The following is a 26308-nucleotide window of genomic DNA, read 5'->3' as shown; positions in this document are numbered from 1 at the left end:
CTCCTAGTTCTCTTGGGATGCTTGCCGGGAGGGAAGCTAGCTTCCATGTACAGAGGCTACTAATCTGAGACCACTTGTGTAAGCGAGGTCAACAGAGATGCTCTGGTCCACAGCCAGCCTCAACCGCCAATCACATGTGTGAGCCGTCTTGCATGCCCCACCCCGTTCAAGCTTCAGATGACTGCGGACCAGAGGAAAACTGCGTGGGTGAGCCCTTCCCTAATCCTGACCCATACGTTTGTAAACTAAATAAAATGGTTATTAAAAGCCATTAAGTCTGGGGGTATTACACAGAAATAGTAATGGGAACAGATGTATCTGGGTTAGTGTTTTTGTAATTACCTAATGATGACCCTCTCTGATGTTAATGAAGGTTAAAGACGTTAGTGGCAAGTCACGACTAACATTCTTCTCCATTTCAGATGCTGATGTGGACGAGGATAGTCTAGGCATCTGCTAGCACACCCCCAGATGTAACCTGTGCAGTGCAGGAGGCAGCCTGGAGTCATGGAATGTACACTGGGAATAGGGGTTCAGAAAACCTGAATTTTGACCCCAGATCTGACCCTTGTTACCCACAGGAAAGTCAGCTAAACTCTCTGGGCCTCTCAATGAATTTACCTGCCCCCAAATACAAAAAAAGCACTCTAGAAATTATCAAGCATTATCCAGTGGTATGGGTTTTTAAATTACTTTAAATTAATTAATTCATTTGCATAGTTTAAAATCAAATAGTACCAAAGGCTTATCATGAAAACAGTAAGCATCTCCCCCAACCCCATCTCTAACCCCGACTCCTGCTCCCCACTGGCAACCTTTTAGCTCTTTCTTCTCATAATGCCCATCATATTTCTAAATACTATGCTATTGTGAAATTTAATAATTCATTAGGATAATGAGGAGTTAGATCTTTTACATGCCCCATTTTCTTCCCTTATTTTCCCAAATGTCTGTTCTTATTTAAATCATTGTTAGTATTTACATGAAGGTTCCTATATAAATGTTCATTTTAGAGTCAAATAGGACACATAACATTTCCCTTTTCTGAACAGCTTTTAATTTTTCCTTGAATAAATAATGACCTCATTATTAAGCTTGTGTAATATTCCATATGTGATTTTTTAATGTGTTAATGATTCTCTATCATGTTTTCTACCATAGTATCTATTCTGTTGAGTCTACTTTTTCACCCAGAGCTCTTCGTTCCCTGCTAGAACCTTCCAGCCTCCAAGTCCAGTCTGGACTAGATGCTGTCAAGAGCTGCTCTCATCCTAGGAGTTTCCTTTATTTCTTATTGATTGAAACCATACTTTTTCTATATCCTATTTCTTCCTATGTATTCACTACAATTTTGCCGGTGCATATCTTCCATTAGCTTCTTAGGAAACATGACATTGAAGGTGAGCTTTCAATATCCCTACATGTCTGTACATTCATTGAAATAGGAACTCAGTAGGCTCTTTAAAGTTAAAAGCTCATGTTCTTCAGTTCTGGGGCATTTTGTTGTATTATATCTTTACTAATTTCCTGACCTCTACTTCCTTATTCTCTCTTTCCAGAACTTCTATTAGTCTGATGTTGGATCTTTATGAATATCCTTTAAATCTTTTTCCCTTTTGAAAATATTTTCTATTTCTTTATCATCTTGTACTATTTTTATGGCATTGCTTTTACCTTACTTTTCAAACATTTTAATAAATATTTTATTTCAACTATTGTGTTATTGGTGTTGAAGAATTTTCTGATTGTTCCTGTTTCAGTTTATGTATGTGTTTAATTTCCTGCATAATTATTTTCCCTGGTTTGCTTTTCTGTTTATTTTATTCTGTTTCATGTTGATAACTTTCCTCAAATGTCTTTCGCCAGCAGTTTTGATTGTTACCCCTTGCCCTTCTGTTGTACCTGCTCCTTTTTAAGGCTGGGTTCCTGATTATTGCAGGAGATAAGACTCCTGATGTGGGGAGTCTGCATGCCATTCCAAATTCATCATCTCCAAGTGTGGTCTAGCAAAATAATTTGCACTTATGATCATGGAACGGCCATCAGTTACTTCAAGAGATTTTAGGAAATAAGGTGCTTGAAGAATGAAAGTTTTCTCAACTTTAAAAGGGAAGATACTGTGAATTTCAGAAATAATAAACTCGAGCAAAATTAGGTAATGGTTAACAAAAATGCATCAGTACTATGGAAGGGAAGAGAACTAGGAGGCAACATGGATTCCTAGAATAAATTTACCAAACTTACCTCAGATAATTTTTATTGTATTATGTAGTGCTATGATTTGAATGCTTGCCTCTCCAAAACTCATGTTGAAATTTAATTGCCATTGTAATAGAATTAAGTGAGATCTTTAAAAGATCTCACCTTAGGCCAATTAGGCCATGAGGTCTCTGTCCTCATCAATGAATTAATTCTGTTATCACAGAAGTGGGTTATGTATCTCAGCAATGGGTTCCTTATAAAAGGATGAGTTCAGCCTCCTTTTGTCTCTCTCTTGCCCTCTCACCTTCCACCATGGGAGAAGGCAGCAAGAAGTCCCTCACCAGATGTCAGAGCCTTGCTCTTGGACTTCCCAACCAACAGAAGCATGAGGAAATAAATTCCTTTTTAAAAAAAAATAAATTATCTAGTCTCAACTACTCTTATAGCTGTACAAAATGAACTAAGACATATAGTATATCTGGGAACACAATAGTCACCTCTGTACGTAATAATTTTGACAGTTGCTAAACAGTCTTGTGACATTCTTAGGGTCAAGAAGAAAAGTAGAGTGCAAATAAGATAGTACTGTTGCCACTCAAAAAATATATTTTAAGAGTATTCATTGGTTCAACAAAAACTTACTGGTTGCTTATTAAGTGTCAGATATGGGTCAATGTTTGAAACACTGATTTATGGGACAGATTGACTTGACAGAAGGTGACTAACAATATCCCACGAGGTTTATCCATAACCCTATTTCTTTTTAACTTTATCATCAAAGGGATGAAAACTCACAAAGGCATTAATCTAAAACTTTGGAAATCCTCCAGAACTTGAATCCAAAAGAGCTCTACAGATTGGAATGCTATAAATATGTGCTATAACTAACAAAATTAATATTTAAAGTGATAGAAAAAATATTTATGTCTTTTTTAAATTAAAAATACAAGTAATATATGTTCATGGTTTAAAATGTCAAAACAACTTACAACTTACAAGAAAAATCACAGTTCCCTGTCCTATACTGCCCTAGTTCCCCCAATTCTCCTCTCTAGAGGCAACCACTTTTGACCTTAAACCTTTTTCTTTTGGAATTTACATCTCCACACATCCACACTTCCGAAAGTATCCACTGACTTCCTATTATACTAGATGAGGGTTTAGCTCTCTTACACAGCCAATTTAGTTATACAACAGTTTTTGGTTTAACTGACATTTGGTATTGACATTATTCTGCCAACATGAATATCATTCACAGCTGGACATTGTAATGTAGTAAATAAGACTATGTTTTCCTTCTTACTTTTGTTTTCTTTGAAGTTCATAATTGCATTGCTTTTTCATTTGCTCTGTTTTCTTTGGGACTGTGGATAATTCTTCCCTCAATTTCCAATAGACTCTCAGCAGAAACTTCCCCAGGGAAGTCACAGTAGCCTCCAGTATTTTGGGGGGACATACTTCTGGAATCTCCCCTGTTCTGCACTGGCTGATCTTAGTCTGCTGCACATCTGACATCATGGGTCTACAGTTCATCATCCTTTTCCTGGGTTAGACCTGCTCTTTCATAGGTCCCATGTCTTCCTCCTTGTCTTCATCATGTATGTGGCAGTTACCCTCCAATAATTTCCCGAGAAAGGGTTTATGGAAGATTTATTTTTTGGGACTTTGACTCTCATGAATGATTGGCAGTTTAGATAAGTATCAAATTCTAGGCTGGAAATAATTTTCATTCCCCTCCCTGAAGGGCACTCCTCACTAGTCTTTGTGATGGCCAAGAAGTGCACTGCTCAGTGTTCCTGCTATAAGAAGCACAGTTGACTGAGGCCATCAGTTGCTACCCCTTTGGATCTACCATTGCAGTTGATCCTGAGATCATGTTTCTCATCGGCTACTCCTAGATAACTAAACATGGCAGGGGAACTAATGCAGGCCCATTTCAGCAAGACATGGACTCCACCAATGGGCAGCATTTGTTCAAGGAGTCCCCATCAGCCTGCCTGGGTTGTTCTGAGACCCACAGTGCCAACTGAAACTCTTCCCAGCCCATCCTTCTTCCTGCCCACTCTCCTTCATAGTTGTTGGACACACATCATTATCCAAAGGTTCACTGCCTCCCCTAGCTCCTTCCCTTTATCCTTTACAATTCTTTCCTCAATAAATTTCTTGTACATCTAATCCTATCCTGATATTTACTTCTTTTGAGACTCAAACTAACACAAGAGGGGTTAGAGAACCAGCTCATTCACTTTCTGGAAGGCAAAGAGAATGCCATTCTAAATGCTGTGTAGGGGCAGATAGTCCCTTTGCATAAATGGTGCCTCAATTGCTAAATATTTCAACAGCAGTAACCTGGGGAAATATCCTGGTGGTTATGTCATTGTAGGTGCAATGATTTAGGCATTCCCTGCCTCCAAGGAGATGGAATTGAATACTTTCTGGTATATTGTATTGAGACTCTACAGAGAGATAATGAGAAACTGAGGGCCAATAACAAACAGTTAAAGGCTCAAGAACCAGAGCCTTCTCTCCTGCAGAGGAAGAGTAGAGAAACTTAGCAGCAGGCCTAAGACCTGATAGACTAGCAGAGATTTAGGGATGTTTAAATGCTCAGCCAAGGCAGATCAGTTATGCCAAGGTCAAGGCCCTGGTTGGGGAAACCTTGGAATATCTGGAGCTTACAGAGGTGGCCCATTCTTCCCTGGTAAGAGATAGCACTTCCTTATGCTGAAGAGGCCTCGCCCCTAAAAAGCAACAGGTGCACCCCTCAAGAGCTGACCAGGCACTAACTACGATTAAATCCCAGCTTAACCCACCTGGAGACAGCTGGGCCTGATAGAGGAGAAAAGATATTATATCCCAACATTGCTTCAAGATTCAGCATGCACTGCACATCCTGAGGAGTAGCACTGGGGTCCTTGACCAAGGAACTGGAACTTAACACAGGACAAGAAAGAATTCATTATCTAGGGAACACTTTCTCCAGAAGTATGTTTTCACAATACAGCAAGGACCCCAGGAGACATGGTAAAGTTGCTGCTAGGGTGCCTCTGAGAAGCCTGTAAAAAGGAATGCCCAATGCTGAGCAGGCGGAAATGCCTGACATTGTTGCCCTAACAGCTGATAAAAGAATCAAGAAGCAGAGAGAAGCTGGCATGCAAGAACCAGTGTATTATGTGAGGTCAAACAACCCACCAGAGGACAGTGCTTCCCAGAAGTCCCAAGTAGGGAGACAGAGCATTCACTGCACCACCAGGAATATGCTCATGGGGGTGCCAATCTCACCGAGACATTCAGTGCGGGCACCGCTCTCCAGGCCAGGGCTGCTGGTAGCGGAGGTGTCACAGAGCTGGGCCTGTGGCCGCCCACAGGGATGGTCAGATCTTGAAGTTATAGAGGCCAGATAGTGAGTGGTGCTTAACTGCCAGAAGCCAGGGAGTTGTAAAGGTGGTTCATAGAGCATGGCTACATAAAAAGTGATGACCCCTTGTACAGTTCCCCGGCTTAGCCAATTTTCCAAGCTATAACTCACTGACTGAAGAGGTGCCCAGGTCCCTGGGAGGCAAGACCCTGCAATACACAGAGGTTTGACTCCCCCAGTTCTTCCCATTCAACAGGAAAATGCATATCCTCCAGCTGTAGGAAATTTTCTAGAATTACTTCATTATTTCCTTTCCTTCTATGTCAGTTACCTATTGCTGTGAAATAGGCCGCCCCCAATTTAGGGAATTGAACTAATAAGAATTTATTGTTTTCCTCTTGCTTCTGTGAGTTAATGGGGTGTGGCTGGGCAAATCCAGTCTTGAGGATGCAGCTAGGGAAGGAACACTGCAAGGGAGAAGGCACTGGGGGGAGACGGAAGGACAGAGGCTAGAGAGAGTCCAGTCCTGCCCATGAACTATACAGTAATCTTTACATACTTATTCATACAGCAGAGACATACCATGGGCTGCCTTTTAATAATCATACGTCAACATTTTAATAACTAAGTAGTATTCCACTGTATAAGTGTACCAATATTCCTCTGATTACCTTAACACATTTAGGTGACATCCAGTTTTAAAGAATAAACCACCATCTGCGGTAAACTTCCTCTTATCTTTGCACATTGAAGATGAAATTTAGTAAGATTAAAAGTTTGAAAATAAACTACAAAAGATGACAGGGATGTATGGCTTCACAGCAATTCACAAGGTGGGGGAGAAAACCTGAGAGGTTTTAGCTGGTTGCAAACTCATTTGAGTCCATGGTAAGGGGACAGTCAAAATTGTTAATGCAATCTTGGATGGCATGAACAAAATTCAGTGCCTAACAAGAAATGTAATCACTGAACACCTGGGGCACTGCTTGGTTCTGCACAGCAAATGTTAAGAGAGGCCTTGGAAATTCCCCGGCTTTCTTCTCCAGCTCCTCATCCTTTCCCACCTGACGCTTCAGGCATTCCAAAGGATCTGTGCTGTGGTGGGAATGGCCACACTGTCTCACCTGCACTGACTTTGCAAGGGATGTTTCCTAGAAGGGCACAATGCCCTTCTCACGTTGTGTGCCCAGCAAGCCAAGCCTGGCAGCAGGGTCCACTACCTATTTTTATAAATAAAGTTTTATTGAAACACAGCTGTGCCCATTCATTAACACACTGCCCATGGCTGCATTCATGCTGCAACTACAGAACTCTGTACTAGTTGCGACAGACACTGTAGGAGCTGCAAAGTCTAAAACTTAGCCCTCTATAGAAAAAGTTTGCCAGCCTCTGATCTCACAAGTATTGCTTTCCCTGTCTGCTCCCGTACTACCTCCCCAAAATGCTAACCTATCTCTCCTTTCTTGAAATAGGTACCTAAGCAGGTACTTATTTCTCTTACTGTAGTTATTTTACTGTAATTATTTGACAACTACCTCTCCCCTACTAATCTGTGACATGAGGGCAGGAGCCTTACCTCATCCCTCTTTTTGTGGCAACCTGAGACCTACCACCCTAAACCCCAGCCATTCTCCTAGAGCAAGGGGCAACCCTGCAGAATCAGAAAGAAGCCTTTGTCCTCTGACAGTGCAGAGACTTGGAAATGGCAGCTCTGGCCAGGAAGGAGTAAAAAGGCCCCCCACATGAGGAGCCCCCTCACAACCCATGCCAGGTAGATAGGAGGAAGCTGAACCTCTCGTGCAGCCCAAGCAGTGTACTTTTGGTGAGAAATGTCCACGCTATGAGTTGTGTTTGACCACAGACAATTTCAGGGAGAATGTAGCTGAGCCCGAAGTGAGAAGCCCCTACCACTGTCCCCGCACCTGTGCAGGGCTGGCATAAAGGCCTGAGGGGAACAAGGGGATACAGGTCACTGTGGAAGAACTTGGGACACTGAATAGAAGAAAAGGCAGAGGAAAGAGGACCACATGATGAGAAATCCAAAGAGAAGAGGGGACATTCGGGGAGATGGAGCAGCATCCCCAACAGGCTCTGACAGGGCTTAGAGGCCACAGGCTTGCCTCCCATATCCCCATCCTCCCCTGCAGCTTTGCAGCTGTCCTCTGGACCCTCATGAAAAGAGCCCTACAAATACTACCCCCTCGGGAGCCAGGACTCTGGACTCTCTACAGGGTCCGGCACAGGGAGAACTCCAAACCCTCGTCCTCAGTCCTCTACACCTATCAGCAGGACAATGGTGATGGATGACGAGACAGAGGCAGGTCCCACAGATAACCCTAAACCCTCCCCGCTGGGGAGATATGTCGACTTTCCCCTCTCCTCTCCTCCACCTTATCCTCAAACGTCCGAAGACAGAGGCACCTGTTCAAAGGTTACATTCGTATTCTCAGAATTCAACACCGCACCTGCCTGCCACGGGGTAAGCTCTCAAGAAATGTTACTAAATGTCCAGGCCCTTCCATGTCTTCTTGGAGCAGACATTAGCACGAAGGAGGAAAATCTAGGAAGAACGAAACACACTGGTCTTTTCAAATATGTGAACGATGTCTTGTCAAAAAGTGACTCGCTTTAACCTTTGAAATTTAGGAAGGCAGAGAGACAGTCAGGGAGGAGTCCTGTGCAGCAGCAGGTTCAATATGAAAGACAAAATCAAGTGGGCAACTTGAGAGGAACTGAGTTCCTCCTGCTTCAAAGGGTCAAGCAAAGGCTAACTGACCCCAGCAGAGCCACTGTAAGGAGTTCATCCTGGGGAGAAGTGTAACCTGGGATTTTCCAGATTCCTTCTGATTCTAACATTCTAATTATCAAATAAAAGTGCACTTACAGACATGGAAATAACATTTGCTTAACCATTATTTTTAAAATTAATGTACATCACTGCTTTCAGTTTGAGTATTTCATCGAGCTATAATGATACCGGTTCATGAATGACGTGACATCTGTACTTCAAACAAAAAATGTAAATAAAAAATCTATTGAAATTGGGGCCACAAAAATGCAATCAATATTCATCTTTGGTTTAGTCAATATATCAAGTTATATCAGTCATAAACTTTAGTATGTATCTTTAACCACCAAGCTAGATCCAGAAAGATACTTGATAATATATTTCATGTAAAATAGGTTATTTCAAAAACGATTTGATAGTTTTTGGTCAAATGCTATTGAAATAATTTCAAAGAAGAGGCAGATTAAGTAGTTAAGTGTGGCTACCGTGTCTAATGCATTTGTTTAATTCCTTCTAAACTGCTCAAGAGGACCATTTCTCAAGTATTTGCTATTATTATTGATAAATTTATAACTCACTTTTGTAGAGCTTTTTGTATTTTTTCAAAACATGTTGATATATATAAGGTGCTCTTAATTCTCACAATATGCCTAGGAGTTAGGCAATGTGGTAGAGCCTGATGGTTATCCTAAATGATCTGTTCCCATCTGATTTCAACATAATAGAATCATTCACTGAGCACACGGCTCCTCAGGGGACAATTATTTGCAGACTCCTTTTGACCACATGACTGAGTTCTGCGCAAGGGACAGTGATAGGTGCAGCTTCCAGGTCAGGCACTTGAGAGGCCACCTTTTCCCTCTTCCTCTCTTTCCCTGTCCACTGGATGAAACTGGGATATGTGCTCTGGAAATCAACAAAGGTCACATACATATCTGCCTAGCAAAATCTTCACTGTTCTTCCTCACTCTTTAAAACTCCTTCCCAGATACTGTGTGAGAGCACACTGCAAGTGCAATATTCCATTTACAAGAAAGAAAATGGACACGTTGAAACCAGAAACATGTATTTCACCTCTCCACTTATGCCTTTATTAAAAATTGTATTTCTTTCCTCTGTGCCAAGCACTGAGATAAGCGCTACAAATTTTAAAATAAATATGATAGGTAGTCGGTGCTCTCAGAGAGCCGCAACTGAGTAAATGATCCATTCTACCTGTGGTTATCGCAAAATGAAAACATTTGAGTCAAGTCTCTGAAGGGTAAGTAAGAGTTTACCCCAAGATAAAGCGGGGAAAAAGGCATCCTTCAGGTTATCTTCGTACTCAGAATATAGCAAAATAGAGCATACAAAAGTCACATTCTGCTTATCTGTTTAAATATAGACTTCAAGTACAACTTTGCATTTCTGGAGAAAATGTGGATCTCGGACAATTCAATAAGCTGTGTGTTTTTAATCACCTATTATTACTTGTCCTCCCAGTAAGCATGTATTCTATTCTCCTCCTACAGCTAAAATTTCCTTTATGCCTTAAAAAGATAACATTCATTGAAAGAAAGATAACTTTTGCACAAATTAATTATAATAAAATTCTAGTTTAGAGCAATGATATTTTTGAGAATATAAGATAATTCAGAAGGCTTCTATGTACAAAAGCCATGACTACTACATATTCAGCTGGCACAGTTGAGTGTTCATTCATTTTGCACCTGAGAAGTGCACATTGACATTATTTGAATGCTTAGTAGTTTACGTTTTCCTTCTTTTCTTCAACTCAAAATAACTGGCCTTGTTAAAACACTGCTATGATTTTGAAATGATTTTGTTAATTCTTTTCCTATTTTTAAATTTTTTCTTGGACTTGACCATAACCTTCAAAAAACAATGTGTTTCAAAAAGGAGTGATTCAAGCTGTTTGGGAGATATTTTAACTATTTCTGACTAAATGCACTATTGAATTCAGTAGTATTCTAAAATTTATATTAACTTTCAATCCAGTTGATTATTCTAGTTATGTACAAAATACATTTTTTTGAGATGGAGATTCACTCTTGTTGCTCAGGATGGAGTGCAATGGTGTGATCTCAGCTCACTGCAACCTCTGCCTCCCGTATTCAAATGATTCTCCTGCCTCAGCCTCCCAAGTAGCTGGGATTACAGGCACCTGCCACCACGCCTGGCGAATATTTTGTACTTTTAGTAGAGACGGGGTTTCACCATGTTGGCCAGGCTGGTCTTGAACTCCTGATCTCAGGTGATCCACTCGCCTCACCCTCACCCTCCCCCTCCCAAAGTGCTGGGATTACAGGTGTGAGCCACTGTGCCCAACCCCAAATACATTTTAAAGAAAGGAAAACTTCTAAAGTATTTCTCAAAAGTGCATAGTATATATAACTTGAGCATATATACAGTAGCCAAATCGTTCACACTAATGAGTTGGGGAATAAAAATTCAACGAGCTAACAAAGCCCCTTCCAATATATACTCCTGAAGCTGGCCAGGAGACTTTACCACCTGCCCTTATTCTGAAAACTTCTTCATAATACTTCATGGTGACTACAGATAGCTTTTAACTGGACATTTTCACAATGGAATCATACATTTGATAATGAACCTTAAATTTTCACTGCAGATATCAGAGTCTGCCACATTATGTTTACCTATTTTTTCTTATCGGATTAGGATTTGGTATTCTCTGTTCCATTGGAAAGTGGCTAGAAAGACTGACAAGGAGAGAAAATTCTAGTACCATGAATTCATAAAGGTGAAATTAGGCTATTCAGTAAACCAGAAGCCACCTGCTGAGCACCAAGGGAGGGCAAGATGCCATTTTCAGAGATACAGATGAAGTGAACAGGATTACCCCAGCTAGCGAAGGGGTAAAAGGGAGACAAATGGTTAATTAAAGGGAAGAGTGTGGGAGGAGGCATCCGAGCAAAGCGAAGTCCTGTGTGGGATACCATAGAAGGAAGAGATGGCATTCAGGCATGGGGCCCAAGGCAGCGTGTGAGCTGGCTCTGGAAGAACAAGTGGGATTTGAATAAGCAAGGACTCTGTCTTGTCCACCCATAATGTCACCCTGTGGAGCATCCATCATGGCACACTGCAGGGGGCAAGGCAGAAGCAAGAACCCCAGCAGTGAGGCTCTTCCCATTACCCAGGCAAGGTTGGATGGTGTCTTGCAGCTCCATCATAGTCATAGACAAGGGGAGAAGTGGTTTGATTTTGGACACATTCTGAAGGTAGGTAGAGCTGCAGGATTTGTTGATGGATTAGAAACAAGATATGAAAAAGGGGAGTAGTTAAGATTCGGGGTCCAACAACTGGAAGAGTAAAGTCACCATAACAGAGAAGGGGAAGCAGGAGTTTGGTATGGGATGCGTTCGATGTGACATGCCCATTAGATATCCACGTAGAGAAGGCAGTTGTCTATGCAAGTCTGACGATCAGGGAAACCTGGGTGGAGACTCAAAATCCAGTCATCAGGATGCGGCGGTATTCAAAGCAATGGCCTAGAGTGAATCTAGACAGAGCCCTGGGCCCTCCACTATTTACAGGCAAGGTGAGGAAGAACAAGCAAAGGAGAGTAAAAGGGAATTGTCAGGGCATCGAGAGGAGAAGCAAGGGAGACCCAGGACCTGAAAGCCAAATTGAGGAAATGTTCAAGAGAGAAGAAGTGATGGCTTCAACAAACGCTGCAGACAGATGGGCTGAGACCTGTGCACTGACGCTAATGCTCAACAGTGCCCAGATTAATATCTCCTAGCCCTACTTCCTTATGTGAAAGAAGCTGTCTTTTTCACAGGTTCCTTGCACAAATGTCTGCAAGAATCTCAGGCGGTGAGGGGAGTCAACGGTGGAGAATGGGAACACGTGTATTTCCAACTTGATTCTAATCCTCTTAGAACCCATGTACAGAACAAAGACTCAGAGGCACTGCTGGCACTGAACTCCCCAACTACAGTCCCTAGTGCTGATTTCGGGGGACATTAAGAACTTTCTTTCAAGAGCTGTGAAGGCTGAGCAGTTGGTCTTCAAGTCCAAGAGAAAAGGTGTGTCCTCCTGGATTACACTCAAATGAGCAAAGCAGCCTGAGCTCCAAGCTCTCTATAGGAGACCTCTCTCTCTCTCTCACTTTCTCTCTCTCCTCGCTCTCTCTTTCTCTCTCTCTCTCACACACACACGCACACACACACATACAACCCATTTTTGCCAAGGCTCACTCCAGTATGAGGAACCCACAAAGAACACCAAGACCTCCATTCTGAGCAGGGCCTCCATTATTTGTCCTGCCATTTGTTTGTTCTGCCTCATGTCCTCCAGGCCATCAATGATTCTCGACTCTCTGGTGGGGGCCAAGCTTCCCATCATCCCACGGGATCTCCTTAGCCCATTTGTAAATTAGTGGAAACACAGAGGGAGTGAGGGAAGGGTGCTAGCCTGTCTTTATCCTTCGCCAACATCAGATTCCGGAACAAAACTGGCCCCTAAGTCTGTGCAGCAGCAATGTCTAAGTCCCAGCTAAAATGCCCTGTTATCAAAATCTGCAGAATATGCTTTATCTTTTTCAGGTAAGCTCAAATGTTTCTATCCTCCCTTCCCCTGACCCCCACATACGCACCAAGAAATGTCATTGAAAACAGAATGAAAGTATCTCATACAACAAAATTCATTCAAGATACTGTCTTTGACAATGGGAATTCAATTCTAAATAAGATACAGGAATGACTAAACACCAAACTGAAATTTGAAAGCAAAATTAATATTTTACACCAACTAACAGTTTGTTTGCAGCATCAGCAAAATCAAGCATTCACCTGTTACTAATTTCCTCTAAATACAAAGTCCACTGCATTTCTAGGAAGGATGGTTAGTGTTTGGCAAATTTTTTGTGTTAAGTGTTGAAAAATATAACTGAGAAGTTAATCAGAGGACCACGAGTAGGCACAAAGATCTAAAACATGTTGATTATTTAAAACACCAGAGCTCCAGAGAGCACGCAAGTCTTTATCTTATAATAAAATGATCCTATAAGTCACTATAATAACAACTGACTACTTTGTATACACGAGTTTATCCTAGGGACTCTAAAAATAGAACTTGTAGGATTTAAATCTAAAGTAAAGATTTTACGGGCATGATCTATTAGATCCTCCAGCTGATCCATTTATTTGCTTCCAGTATGAACTGATAACTTGCTTATGTTTTCTTCAAAAAGTGAGACCATTCTTCCCATAGTTTTTCTATCACCAACCATACACTGGTGGTCTTTAGGGTTTTTCAGTTCCATAAAAGGATTGAAAGAGTGTAAGAATCACTGCTCTAAAGTACCCTTATGAAAAGACATACATAAGTATGAAATCACAAAAATCACAATGTGTTTCCAAACAAATCCAACATTCTTTTCTGGCCAGTAGCAGCAAACAGGTTTTCTGGAACTGACATAAAATCTAATTTAGCCATTATTACAACATTACCAGCAGCTCAGGGCACTAAGTTACCTCAATATCCCAGTAGTGCTCTGCCCATATTATCTATGACTTTAATTAAAAGTGTTTAGAAATGGTTTTTATACTGACTTTGTTCAGAATATGTGGCTGAATTCTAAATTTAAAAATAGGTCTTCCAGTAGGCCCACAAGACATCAAAATTGGGTACCAAAAGTTGTACATTTAAACATTTTTATTAAAATGTTTATACAGGTACATAAAATATTTTATTGTGACACAAAATTCTGTACAAAGTGTACTAACGACTGATATGATTATAAATGAATCCCCAAAACAATGGTACCTAAATTTGAACACTAAGGAGAAAACAATGGTACCTAAATTTGAACACTAAGGAGAAAAAAGGAGGAAGAAATACTTGAGACAACTTTACCATGGCATATAAATATTTCTTGCTGTCAAAATTAATAAAATCTTTTGCACGGGGGTGTTACAATTAATTTTATCAGGCTAACAATGTCATAAGTGAGGAACCCTTTCAACTGTAGAGAGCACTGTGGAAATACAGGTGTGGTAGAACAATCGATATCACCCTGCAGTTGTTTCTGAGTTTCTATGACTAGCTTTGTTTGAGATTGTATAAAGTGGTCTTCACACCCCTGGTGAATAAGTTTGGTGGGAGCAGTTCCCTACCCTACCGCAGAAGGGACCTCCACACACAGTTTAAAGCTGACTCTCGGGGAGATGTGTTTTGACATTTTCACAACAGTGTGAATTTGTGCCACAAGCAAGACAGATCTTATTGGATTAACACTGAACTCGTGACATCTCCACAGACAGTAATTTTCTCTGTGCGGCTTAAGAACAAACGTGTTTCTTTCATCCACCCTGTTCATCCTCTCCCTGCAGTTTCCCCTAGCAAATCCTCCCCGCCATCACCTCTAGGAATTCCTCTACACCCAGAGAAGGAGTTCCTTTCCTCACTGCTGAAACCGATTCCCACTTCCTTTCCACAGATGGACTTCAAGGGGCACTCACTCATGTGCCCACTGAGGGATTTCTCTCCTAATTCCACACTTTCCAACGGAAGTCAGAGCTGCTCAGTTTCCCCCTGGTGACCACATACACGTGTCCAAGTGAAGCCTCGTCTGGGGGAGTCTCAGTTCCCACAGTTTCCCCTGGCCCCACCTGGGGCCCTCTGTCTCCCCTGCGTGGCCCTCCACCTGGCCCCTCGCACTCACCAGGAGGAGGTTGTGCGCCACCAGGTACCCAAGCCGCGGGCTGCCCCGGATGCCGGGGGCCAGGCGCCCGGTGGTGTAGCCGTGCCAGGCCACGACGTAGGGGTTGTCGATGGTGATCCAGTACTTGACCTGGCCGCCGAAGTGGCGGAAGCAGAGCTCCGCGTAATCCCTGAAGTGGTCGGCCAGGGCGCGGTTGGCCCAGCCGCCGTAGGCGTCCTGCAGGCGCTGGGGCAGGTCCCAGTGGTACAGGGTGACCACCGGCTGCACGCCCAGCTCCCGCAGCCGCTCCAGCAGGCGCCGGTAGTAGCGGAGCCCCTCGCGGTTGGGGACGCCCGCGCTGCCATTGGGGAGCACCCGCGCCCACGAGATGGAGAAGCGGTAGTGGGTGACCCCGAGCTCGCGCAGCGCCTCCGTGTCGCGGAAGACGTTGTTGTAGCTGTCGCTGGTCACGTCCCCGGTGGCGGGCTGCAGCGGCGACGGGGCGCCCGACGGCACATTGGCGATCCGGGAGTCTCCCGGGGGTGCCAAGGGGTGGTGGGTGAACGTGTCCCAGATGGACGCACCCTTGCCGTGCTGCTGCCAGCCGCCCTCGGTCTGGTAGGCGGCGCTGCCCACGGCCCAGAGGAAGCCGTCGGGGAAGGTGCCCTGGAAGAGGCCCGCGGCCTCGGGGGCGGGAGGGCGCGCGAAGCGGGCCCAGGTCTGCGCGCCGTCGCCCGGCTCCGCGCGCAGGCGGCGGCCGCCCAGGGCCAGCAGCACCAGCAGCAGCGACGGCGGCGGCGGCCGCGGGCGGCGCGGCGGGGCGCTGGCGGGCATGCTGCGCTGGAGCCAGGCGCCGGGGCCCCGCGCCGCGCCCCTTTATGCCCGCGCCCTGCCGCGCCCGCCCGCCCCCCGCCGGCGCGCCCACCCCCGCTCCCCGCCTGGCTCCGCTGGTAATAATTACCTGAGCCGGGCCTGCCTCCGCCCTGTCACTGGGGGCGGGGGCGCGGAGGGCCAGGGGTCCCCGGGAGGGGCGCAGCAGTGGGCAAGGTGCTACAGGCGTCGCTAGCGGACGTCGGAGAAAGGCACCTGTTTCTCCCATCTCCCGGGAGCCGCGCAGGACGTTTCGGGAACGCTCAGGTTCATTCTCTTTGCCGGCCGCGCGTCCTCCGAGATCAGCCCTGGAGCGGCTTCGTCTGGGAGAAAAGGCGCCGACCAACTAGCCCCGACTTGGGCGCGGGATCCTGCCGGGCCCTGGAGGAGCGCGCGGTTGGGGAAGCACCTGCTCTCACTTTTCTCCCACTCGGAGGCCCAGAGAAGCTCCGGCTGGACATCGCTGGAGCCAATTAGGGACTGGCCGAAATCCTACAGGGACGGCCAGGTGGGACAGCCGAGGGGGAACTTCACCATGTGCTGAGAGAAAGGGATTCCCCGCTTAGGTGAGATGCTCGCCGGGAGACTGGCCCACGCGCACCCCTCTTTCGAGGAAGACAAAGTAGATTTATGGGTTGCGTTGGGACTGGGGTTTTACTCTCCCTTTTACTGTTACCTTTTAATCATTTCAAACCAGCACTCTGTCTTTGATTAGATCTATCAGAATTCCCTGGTGAACTTCAAATCACAGTTGTTGATTGTTCTCCTGAAAAACCAAACACCAAGTGTCCAGTTTTGAGTACATCTCATTCACCTTTATTATCCTTTGGCATCTGTGTTAGCTTTCGGCTCTGACTTAGCAGGTAATCTGTGCAAAGTTGTGCGCACAGCCCTGCTGGAGCGGGAGGTCCCTGGGTCCCACATTTGCCATCTGAGCTGTGGAGGGAAAGGGGAGGGGGGATTTAGCCGGAACACCCATTCCCATCCGCTACAATACAATGGAGCCATGACGTTTTTCCTGTTGCCAAAGAGCCCTTTTGACAGAAATTGCAGAGCCACGGTGTCCATCTGGATGTGGGTAGACAGGATTGTGGATAACCGAGATACAGTTGGTGGAGACTGAGAAGGTCTAGGCTCCACCTTTGTGATTTGGGGCAGGAAACCTCTGTAAGCCTAAGTTTCCTCGTCTATAAAATAGGGGTGTCCTGTCTGCCCTGCCGCCTCAGAGGCTTGTGAAGTGCAATGAAAGACTGCGCAAAGGTGACTCAAAGATAGAAAGCCCAGACAAGTGAAGGCTCTTGCTAATATCCCTACCTTCCTATCCAGTAAGTCGTGCCTCAGTTTCCTCATCCCTACACGTGTGTTGAATGACTAAGATCCTCACAGAGGTGCATCCATTCTCCCAGTGATCTATGTTCCCCGCATTATTTCGTACAAATTTAAAGGCAATAAAATTTTAAATGTTGCAGATGAAGGTGCTTTTATTAACTCCCCTGAAATATAAGCACAAATTTATTCCAGTATTTTATGAAATATTCCCAACTCTAGCTAGCATATATTATCATGATTAGTAAGATTAAGTCTTCAGATTGAAACAGACTTACTACCATTTTGTTAAATGTGGCATTTACATTTTTTCAATAAATACGAAATAGCAAACCATGACACTTCAGCAATTTTAAAAAATTACAGCACACAACTTCACTGTCACACTGTCTTCCAGCTAGATTTTTTTTTTTTTTTTTTTTTTTTTTTTTTTTTTTTTTTTGAGACAGAGTCTCGCTCTGTCGCCCAGGCTGGAGCGCAGTGGCCGCATCTCAGCTCACTGCAAGCTCCGCCTTCCCGGGTTCACGCCATTCTCCTGCTTCAGCCTCCGGAGTAGCTGGGACTACAGGCGCCCGCCACCTCGCCCGGCTAGTTTTTTGTATTTTTTAGTAGAGACGGGGTTTCACCGGGTTAGCCAGGATGGTCTCGATCTCCTGACCTCGTGATCCGCCCGTCTCGGCCTCCCAAAGCACTGGGATTACAGGCTTGAGCCACCGCGCCCGGCACTGTTCCAGCTAGATTTTAAAAGCTACGTCTACATGGAGTTCACATTTCCCTTCTAGAACTGAAGATTGGAGTGTTTGTTGGGTTGTAGCTTGTTAAGTTTCAATTAGAAATGCTTCATGGGTCTCATGGAAAATCGCTTAAGCTAAGTATTCATTTATTGATGTATGGTCTGTTTGCTCAGGGCAGATTTTATCTATTGCTATTTTTACTTGACCAGCAGCATTTTTTTAAATTTTAAAGCAGTGATTAAAAAGCAGGAACAAGTTAACTAAACGTTTCACATTTGAAATTTGTCTATCACATAGGCACATGCATCTCATAGCTTTAAGCATTCAAAGACATGTTCCCAGATGATTGTTCATTTAACCCAACAATAAAGATTATATGATGATGAAACTTTATTTCCAGAACTTTCTGTTTATTAAAGGTCTGTTCATGGTTATTAAGTTCTGGGTTCCACAAGTGTGAATAACTGTTAGTGCTTTTTTTTTTTTTTTTTTTTTGAGACAGAGTCTCACTCTGTCACCCAGGCTGGAATGCAGTAGTGTGATCCCTGCTCACTGCAACCTCCACCTCCTGGGTTCAAGCAATTCTCCTGTCTCAGCCCCCTCAAGTAGCTGGGATTATAGGGGTGTACCACCACACCTGGCTAAATTTTGTATTTTTAGTAGAGACGGGGTTTCACCATGCTGGCCAGGCTGGTCTCGAACTCCTGACCTCCTGTGATCCACCTGCCTCGGCCTCCTAAAATGCTGGGATTACAGGCATGACCCACTGTATCCGGCCTAGTGCTGCTTCTTATTTATTTTGGCTTTATTTTGGTTTTTATTTTTTACAACCACCTTCAAACATCTGAAACTTGGGTTTCAAATGCAAATAAGAGATTAGTTACTTGCTGTGCTTTGAACATGAAGGTGAAGTTATTGATGTATCAAAGAAAAGGACATTGTAAATTTATTTACTGGCTTTCATTTTGGTGATGATTTCAACACTAAAAGTGGTCAATCTGATCAACTTTTCCTCCATTCTCCACATTCCTTCATCCCGTGCCGTCACACCTGTTCTCTTTCCTATCGTGTTCCCACGACTATGGGAGCCTTTTAACACCAATGGAGCAGAAGGAGATGCACTGATTCTCATGCGCCCAAACACAACACCAATCCCACAAGCTCTCAGCTCACCAGTCGCAGACATTCACCTTCTACGGGCAGAGTTTTATTTCACTGAGCTACAACTATGGGCAAGGTAACAATGAGCTGTGTGGAGACTTCAAAACATAGAGGACAACCTCTGAGCTCAAAGACAACATCCAATTAAAGAAAGGATAAAGAAAGATGAAAATAAATAAGTTATTTGATTATGCTGTGTTAATAAATGACCCATAGAATAATTGTTAGAGAAATTCAGAAGAAGAAGAAATTATTTTATTTTGAGTTGCTTGGAAAAGTTTCACAGAGAAAAAAATGACAATATCTGGGGTTTAAAGAGTAAAACTCGCACAAAGACCTGGAGGGAAGGAATCAAAAGATGCAAACACTGAAAAAAAAAAAAATGTTCACAGTGTATTTGTTGTGAAAAGAAAGGGTTTTTGTGTGCAAGGAAATAATGGACTGAAATGCGGTAGTCCCAGTGCGTAGAATCGCGCTGAGCACAAAACAAGTGTTTATTTAATGAGTAAATGAAAGTAGAGTTTCATTTGTCTAGTTAACAAAATACACAAGTATTCCCTGCCCTCCTCTTTTTAAAATTAATTAATTTTTAACTGACAAAAAACTTATATATATTTTCTTGTACAGCATGTTGCTTTAAAATATGTACACATTTGTAGAGTGGCTAAATTGAGCTAATAAACATATGTATTACCTCACATACGTATCTTTTTTATGGTAAGAAGACTTAAAATCTAGCCACGTGCAGTGGCTCACGCCTGTAATCCCAGTACTTTCGGATGCCAAGGCAGGTGGATCACCTAAGGTCAGGAGTTCAAGACCAGACTGACCAACATGGTGAAACCCCTGTCTCTACTAAAAATACAAAAATTAACTGACATGGTGGTGGGTACCTGTAATCCCAGCTACCCGGGAGGCTGAGGCAGGAGAATCGCTTGAACCCAGGAGGCAGCGGTTGCAGTGAGCCAAGATCACGCCACTGTACTCCAGCTTGGGCAACAGAGCAAGATTATGTTTCAAAAAAAGGAAAGGAAAGGAGAGGAGAGCAGAGGACAGGAGAGGGGAGGGGAAGGGGGAAGGGGGGAGAGGGGAAGGGAGGAAGAAGGAAGAAGGAAGGAAGGAACAAAGAAAGAAAGAAAAGAAAGAGAAAAAAGAATACTTAATATCGACTCTATTAGAGATTTTCAAAAATACAATATATTGTTATTAACTACAGTCACCATGTGGCACTATAGATCTCTTGGCTTATTCCTCCATCTAATTGAAATTTTGCATCCTTCAAGCAATATCTCCCCAGCCCTCCACTCCCACATCTCATCTTTTGGCAACCATCATTCTCCTCTCTGCTTCCGTGAGTTCAACTTTTTCAGATTTCACATATAACTGAGATCATGCAGTATTTGTCTTTCTGTGCCTGTATCGGGGAAAACCCCCACCCCCGACATTCAACATGGGTTCTTTTCTATTTCCCTAAGCGTCAGCTGGTCTGAGAAATAAAGGGAAAGAGTACAAAAGAGAGAAATTTTAAAGCTGGGTGTCCGGGGGAGACATCACATGTCAGCAGGTTCCGTGATGCTCCCTGAGCCATAAAACCAGCAAGTTTTTATTAGAAATTTTCAAAAGGGGAGGGAGTGTACGAATAGGGTATGGGTCACAGAGATCACATGCTTCACAAGGTAATAAAATATCACAAAGCAAATGGAGGCAGGGCGAGACCACAGGACCACAGGACGGGGCGAAATTAAAATTGCTAATGAAGTTTTGGGCATGCATTGTCATTGATAACATCTTATCAGGAGACAGGGTTTGAGAGCAGACAACCTGTCTGACCAAAATTTATTAGGTGGGAATTTCCTCATTCTAATAAGCCTGGAAGTGCTACAGGAGACAGGGGCTTATTTCATCCCTTCATCTTCGACTGTAAAAGACAGCAGCCCCCAAAGGGGCCATTTCAGAGGCCTACCCTCAGGGGTCATTCTCTTTCTCAGGGATGTTCCTTGATGAGAAAAAGAATTCAGCAATATTTCTCCTATTTGCTTTTGAAAGAAGAGAAATATGGCTCTGTTCTGCCCGGCTCACTGGCAGTCAGAGTTTAAGGTTATCTCCCTTGTTCCCTGAACATTGTTGTTATCCTGTTCCTTTTTCAAGGTGCCCAGATTTCATATTGTTCAAGCACACATGCTCTACAAACAATTTGTGCAGTTAACGCAATCATCAAAAGGTCCTGATGTGACATACATCCTCCTCAGTTTATGAAGATGATGGGATTAAGAGATTAAAGTAAAGACAGGCATAGGAAATCACAAAGGTATTGATTGGGGAAGTGATAAATGTCCATGAAATCTTCACAATTTATGTTCAGAGATTGCAGTGAAGACAGGCGTAAGAAATTATAAAAGTATTAATTTGGGGAACTAATAAATATCCATGAAATCTTCACAATTTATGTTCTTTTGCCATGGCTTCAGCCGGTCCCTCTGTTCAGGGTCCCTGACTTCCCGCAACAGCCTGGCTTATTTCACTTAACATAATGTCCTCCAGGTTCATCCATGTCATCACAAGTGACAGAATTTCCTTTTTTTGTAAGGCTGACTATTCCATAGTAGATATATGCCACATTTTCTTTATCTATTTGTTTGTTCATGGATACTTAGATTGAATCATTATCTTGGCTATTGTGAATGGTGATACAGTAAACACAGCAATGCACATATTCCTTAGGCATACTGATTTCATTTCCTTTGAATATATACCCATAATAGGAATTAGGAATGATGAGTCATATGGTGATTCTTTTTTTTTTTTTTTAGACATGATAACACTCTGTCCCCCAGGCTGGAGTGCAATGGCACAATCTCAAATCACTGCAGTCTCAAGTCCCTGGGGCTCAAGCAATCCTCCCACCTCAGTCTCCCCAAGTAGCTGGGACTACAGGCATGTACCACCATGCCTGGCTATTTTTTCTATTTTTTGTAGAGATGAGGTTTTGCCATGTTGCCTGGGCTGATCTCAAACTCCTGGGCTCAAGCAATCTGTCCACCTTGACTTCCCAAAGTGCAGGGATTACAGGCATGAGCCACCATGCCCTACCATAGTGGTTCTATTTTTAAATTTTTGGATGAACCTCTATATTGTTTTTTGTAATGGCTACATTAATTTACATTCCCACCAATGGCATACAAGGATTTTCTTTTTTCTCTATCTTGTCAACGCTTGTTATCTTTCTTTTTTTTTCATAATAACCATTGTAATTAGGGTGAGGTGATATCTCATTGTGGTTTTAATATGCATTACCCTGATGACTAGTGATGTTGAGCATTGTCTTCATAGATTTGGCCATTTCTCCTTTTGAGAAATATCTACTCAGATCCTTTGCCCATACTTTAATTGGGTTCTTTGCTTTCTTGCTATTGAGTTGTTTGAGTTACTTATATATTTTGGATATTAAACCCCTTATCAGATATATGGTTTGCAATTCTGTAGGCTGTCTCTTCAATCTATTGACTTTTCCTCAGCTGTGCTTTTCCTCCTCTTCTACCTATCTCCCTGCTTGTTACTCTGCTACAGCCACACTGGCCTCCTAGTTGTCCTTGGAACAAGCCAAACTTATTCCTAGCTTTAGCACCTTTGACTTGCCCTGCCCCATCTCTGGAATGCTCTTCGTGGAACCATTTGCCTCTCCTCAGTCTGCTCCCAGACAAAAAGCATATCCTTAACCTTCTCTGATTTCTCTGTCCAAAGTAGTTACCCCCGTTCTTCTCAACTACAGTACCCTGTTTAGTTTTCTCATAGAGCTTATGACTGTCTCAAGTTATCTTGTTCATTTACTTGTTTATTTCCTTTATCCCCCATAAGAACGTAAACTCCATAGTAATGGACATATGGCCTTTTATTTGAGAGATCTCCAGTACCTAAGAGATGGTACCCATCCACTGTAGGTGCTCTATACGTATTTGTGGAATGAAGGAATGGATGAATGAACCCATTGGTAGGGGATGGATTGCTCTACCGCAGGGCCAGAACAAAATGTTGAGGATTCTAAAGCCACAACCTGGCTTAGGAAAAGAACCTGTGATTGATTAGTAATGTCTGCTCTGAGCACAGAAAGGGAAAGTGGTCACAACACCATATTTGACATCCTACATGGAACTACGGTAGGCCATAGCCTGAGCCTACTCTACTGAAAAACTTCAGGAAGAACTGATGTTACAACAATAAAGAGAACACAAAACTATGTAACTGTGGAATAGCTTATTTGCCAACATTCCCCACTTCTCCCAGTACACCTCTAATAAGCCCAAAAGGATTAAGAAGGATTAACACTGGAGTTCTGAGTTTCTCTGATCTAGCAAATTCCTCATTCCACAGAGATTTCCAGAACTATCAAATACCAGGCACACCTTTGTGAAGGACTAGGGAGGCATCAGGGAGCCACTTCCACCTACTGGTATCCTCATTCTTCTTATTTGCAAGCAAGAGAAATGTGGAAGTGATTTACATTCCAAGATTTGAAGTCCAAACCTGTAAGAGCCCAACTCAACTCAGGAGCCACTGAGGGCTTTTAAGTAGTGAAGTTACAATGTCAAATTGCAGTATGCCTCAACTTATTTTAAGACAGAGCCAATATTAATTAACGAATCTGTTGATTTGGCAGTAACAGGCAGGATTAATTAAAAGAGGAGATGCTAGAACCTGAAAGATCACTTTGAAAGCAACTACAGTACCTGGATAATATAAGTTAAGAAAGGCTTATACCTAGCATGGTGAAAATTGTAAAGAAAAGGAAGGAAAAGATGTAAGGCAATTCAAAAAAAGATTAATTGAACATGAGAGAGAAGAGCAGATGAAAGACTAAAAGGTGATTTTAATGTTTTGAGCTTAATCAAAAATAAAAATAAGACTCTCTATATATATATTTAAGTACATTCAGAAGTACAACTAATTTGAGCAACAGATAAATTCAATGTTAAATATGTTGAATTTGAGTGTCACTCATTATAAGTGAAAATATTATCCGTATAATAGAACAATAGAATTGAAGCCAGGAGGCAGTTATAGTCTGGGAATTTGGACCAGAAATATTGGTACGAGGCTAGTGGATAAGATGAGGGTATTAAAAAAGAAATAACTAAAAGCCAAGGGCTGAGCCTTGGCATACGTCTCCATTGAGCTGGATGGGTGGGGTAGAGGAAGAAAGGAGTCCAAACAAAGTGAGCCCACAGAGGAGTTCCAGAAGTCACAGGATGAAGTGTTTTTCAAACTTAGGAGATGAGTATTTTTAAAAGAGGAGATGACGAAACTTGTTGAGAAAAGACAACTGACCTAGAAGTTAGTTCATTTGGTGACTTTGGAGACAGATTTTTAGTTGTAATGGGGACTAAAGCCAGATTACAATGTAAGTCATTAATGAGAGTCTGTGGGTGGCAAGAAAACAAAGGCCACAGATGTACACTTCTCTGAGAAGTTTGCCAGTGGAAGGAGTGAGAAACAATGTCACTTGCGGGGTTAGCAGAGTTCACAGAAAATTTTTTCAAGATGGGGAACTCTGCACATATTTTTGTGCTGAGAAGGAAAGGTTAAGGAAAATGAGAATTGGGAGTTTCAAGGGGAAGATGAAGCAAAATAGCCTAACTAGCACCAGCTGTGATCTAAAGTAGCTGATTGTAGACTTTTAGTGTCCCAAGATATTAAACCTGGAACCAGTAAGAAGACCAGAAAAACAAGAGTATGCAGCTGGAATACTGTCATGGTGCAGAAGGAAACATAAGCCAGTGCATCAGGGATGGTGGACAAGAAGCTACTAAAAAGGCCACAAAAAGGAGGTCCAAAAAGACATTAAGACAATTGCAAATAGGTTCTCAGGAAGATACAGTTCTGCAGAGCTCCCTGTAGCTAAAGTAGACTGTGGAGCCACTAGATTCAATTCTTGTTGCTTCTGCAATCTGGGAAATCTGACTGTTCCTAGGTGGCTGCATCTATTCCAAGTGACGCAGGAAGCCAAGAGCTTGGATCCTGCACTCGCCATCACCTGCCACATCCTCCTAAGTAATACCCCTGCCTCCATAGCCTGACACTGATTTGGACACTAATTAAACATGCCCTGACACAAGGCTTCTCTCTAGATGCTGGGAATAGGCTCATCAGGGACATGGGGCATTGAATTACTGGAGTCAAGATGTTTCTATTCCCTTTGTCTCTCAAAAATTTCCCCAAATACAATGAGGAGAATAACAGATACATCTATTTTCAATGAAACCAAGAGGGGTTAGCATATGGAAAGGAAATGAATATGAATTGCTGGTAAGTGAGTTAGCTGAGGAATATATGAATGAGAAGCAAGATGATTTACCTGACATCCCTCCAGAAAGAATCAAGATCTGAGATACTAAGACAAGAAAGGAAGAGACGGAGGCCTTAAAAATAGGAGTTGGGTAAAGTAAATACCCAAGTCTCCAATACGGAGAAAGAGAAATGCCAAATTCAGACTCACTAAAAGACTGAGATCCAATCATAGGACTATAGAATGATTCCCATTTCCATACCTTATCACTCCCCACCCAACCACCACATCAGTAGGGCTTCTGTATAACAACAGGGAAATACAGCTAAAGCTTCAGATCCTATTTAAGAAGAAGTCTCTAGGGAAGCCCAAAAACAATAGGAGAGACAAAAACAAGGACACTAAAGACAATTTTAGCATCTGATTCCATAGCTATAATAAACAAATACAGCCTAACTCCTAGCCAGATAAACATAAAGCCTCACACTTTTAGGCTTGTCTACCTAGTTCTTTTTATCTGATACATCGTATCTAACCTTTAGCCAAAAATTACAAAGCATGCTAAAAGGCCAAAAAAAAAAAAAAAAAAAAAAGTAACTCAGTGTGAAGAAAAAATGCAAGCATCAGAAACAGACTCAAAAATATGGTTTTTTAAAAAAAAAAAAAAATTGGTAAGCACTTCTCCAGGGGAGGAATAAGTTGTGTGATAAAGGAAATGTTAGTATAACACACTACTTGGCTCAGCTGTGAATGAAATCTACATACTTATGCTTAATATGAATGTAATAGACACTTCTGATTATAACTCTATTGGGTAGTTGCATGAATGATTCAAGAGAACATGATACATGCATTCTATTTTAAAACGTGAAGGTGAAATGTCAAATGAATGAAAAAAATAGCTAAAAGAGTTGAAAGG

The 26308-nt window shown here is 42.8% G+C and overlaps 1 protein-coding gene across 1 annotated transcript in view; it reads right to left on the bottom strand.

Annotated features, from left to right (window-relative positions):
• Positions 1 to 15870, bottom strand: part of KL (klotho) — a 44542-nt gene extending 28672 nt beyond the window's left edge. Inside the window, exon 1 of the mRNA XM_007960093.3 lies at positions 15040 to 15870. Within this exon, the coding sequence (XP_007958284.1) occupies positions 15040 to 15852 (813 nt within the window). The 5' untranslated portion in view covers positions 15853 to 15870. The remainder of the gene's footprint in view (positions 1 to 15039) is intronic.
• Between the last annotated feature and the right edge of the window lie 10438 nt (positions 15871 to 26308).

Source organism: Chlorocebus sabaeus, chromosome 3 (assembly GCF_047675955.1).
Source record: "Chlorocebus sabaeus isolate Y175 chromosome 3, mChlSab1.0.hap1, whole genome shotgun sequence".
In the NCBI taxonomy this organism is placed as follows: Eukaryota; Metazoa; Chordata; class Mammalia; order Primates; family Cercopithecidae; genus Chlorocebus; species Chlorocebus sabaeus.
The sequence above is the reverse complement of the archived record's forward strand: the minus strand, read 5'-3'. Positions and strand labels throughout refer to the sequence as shown.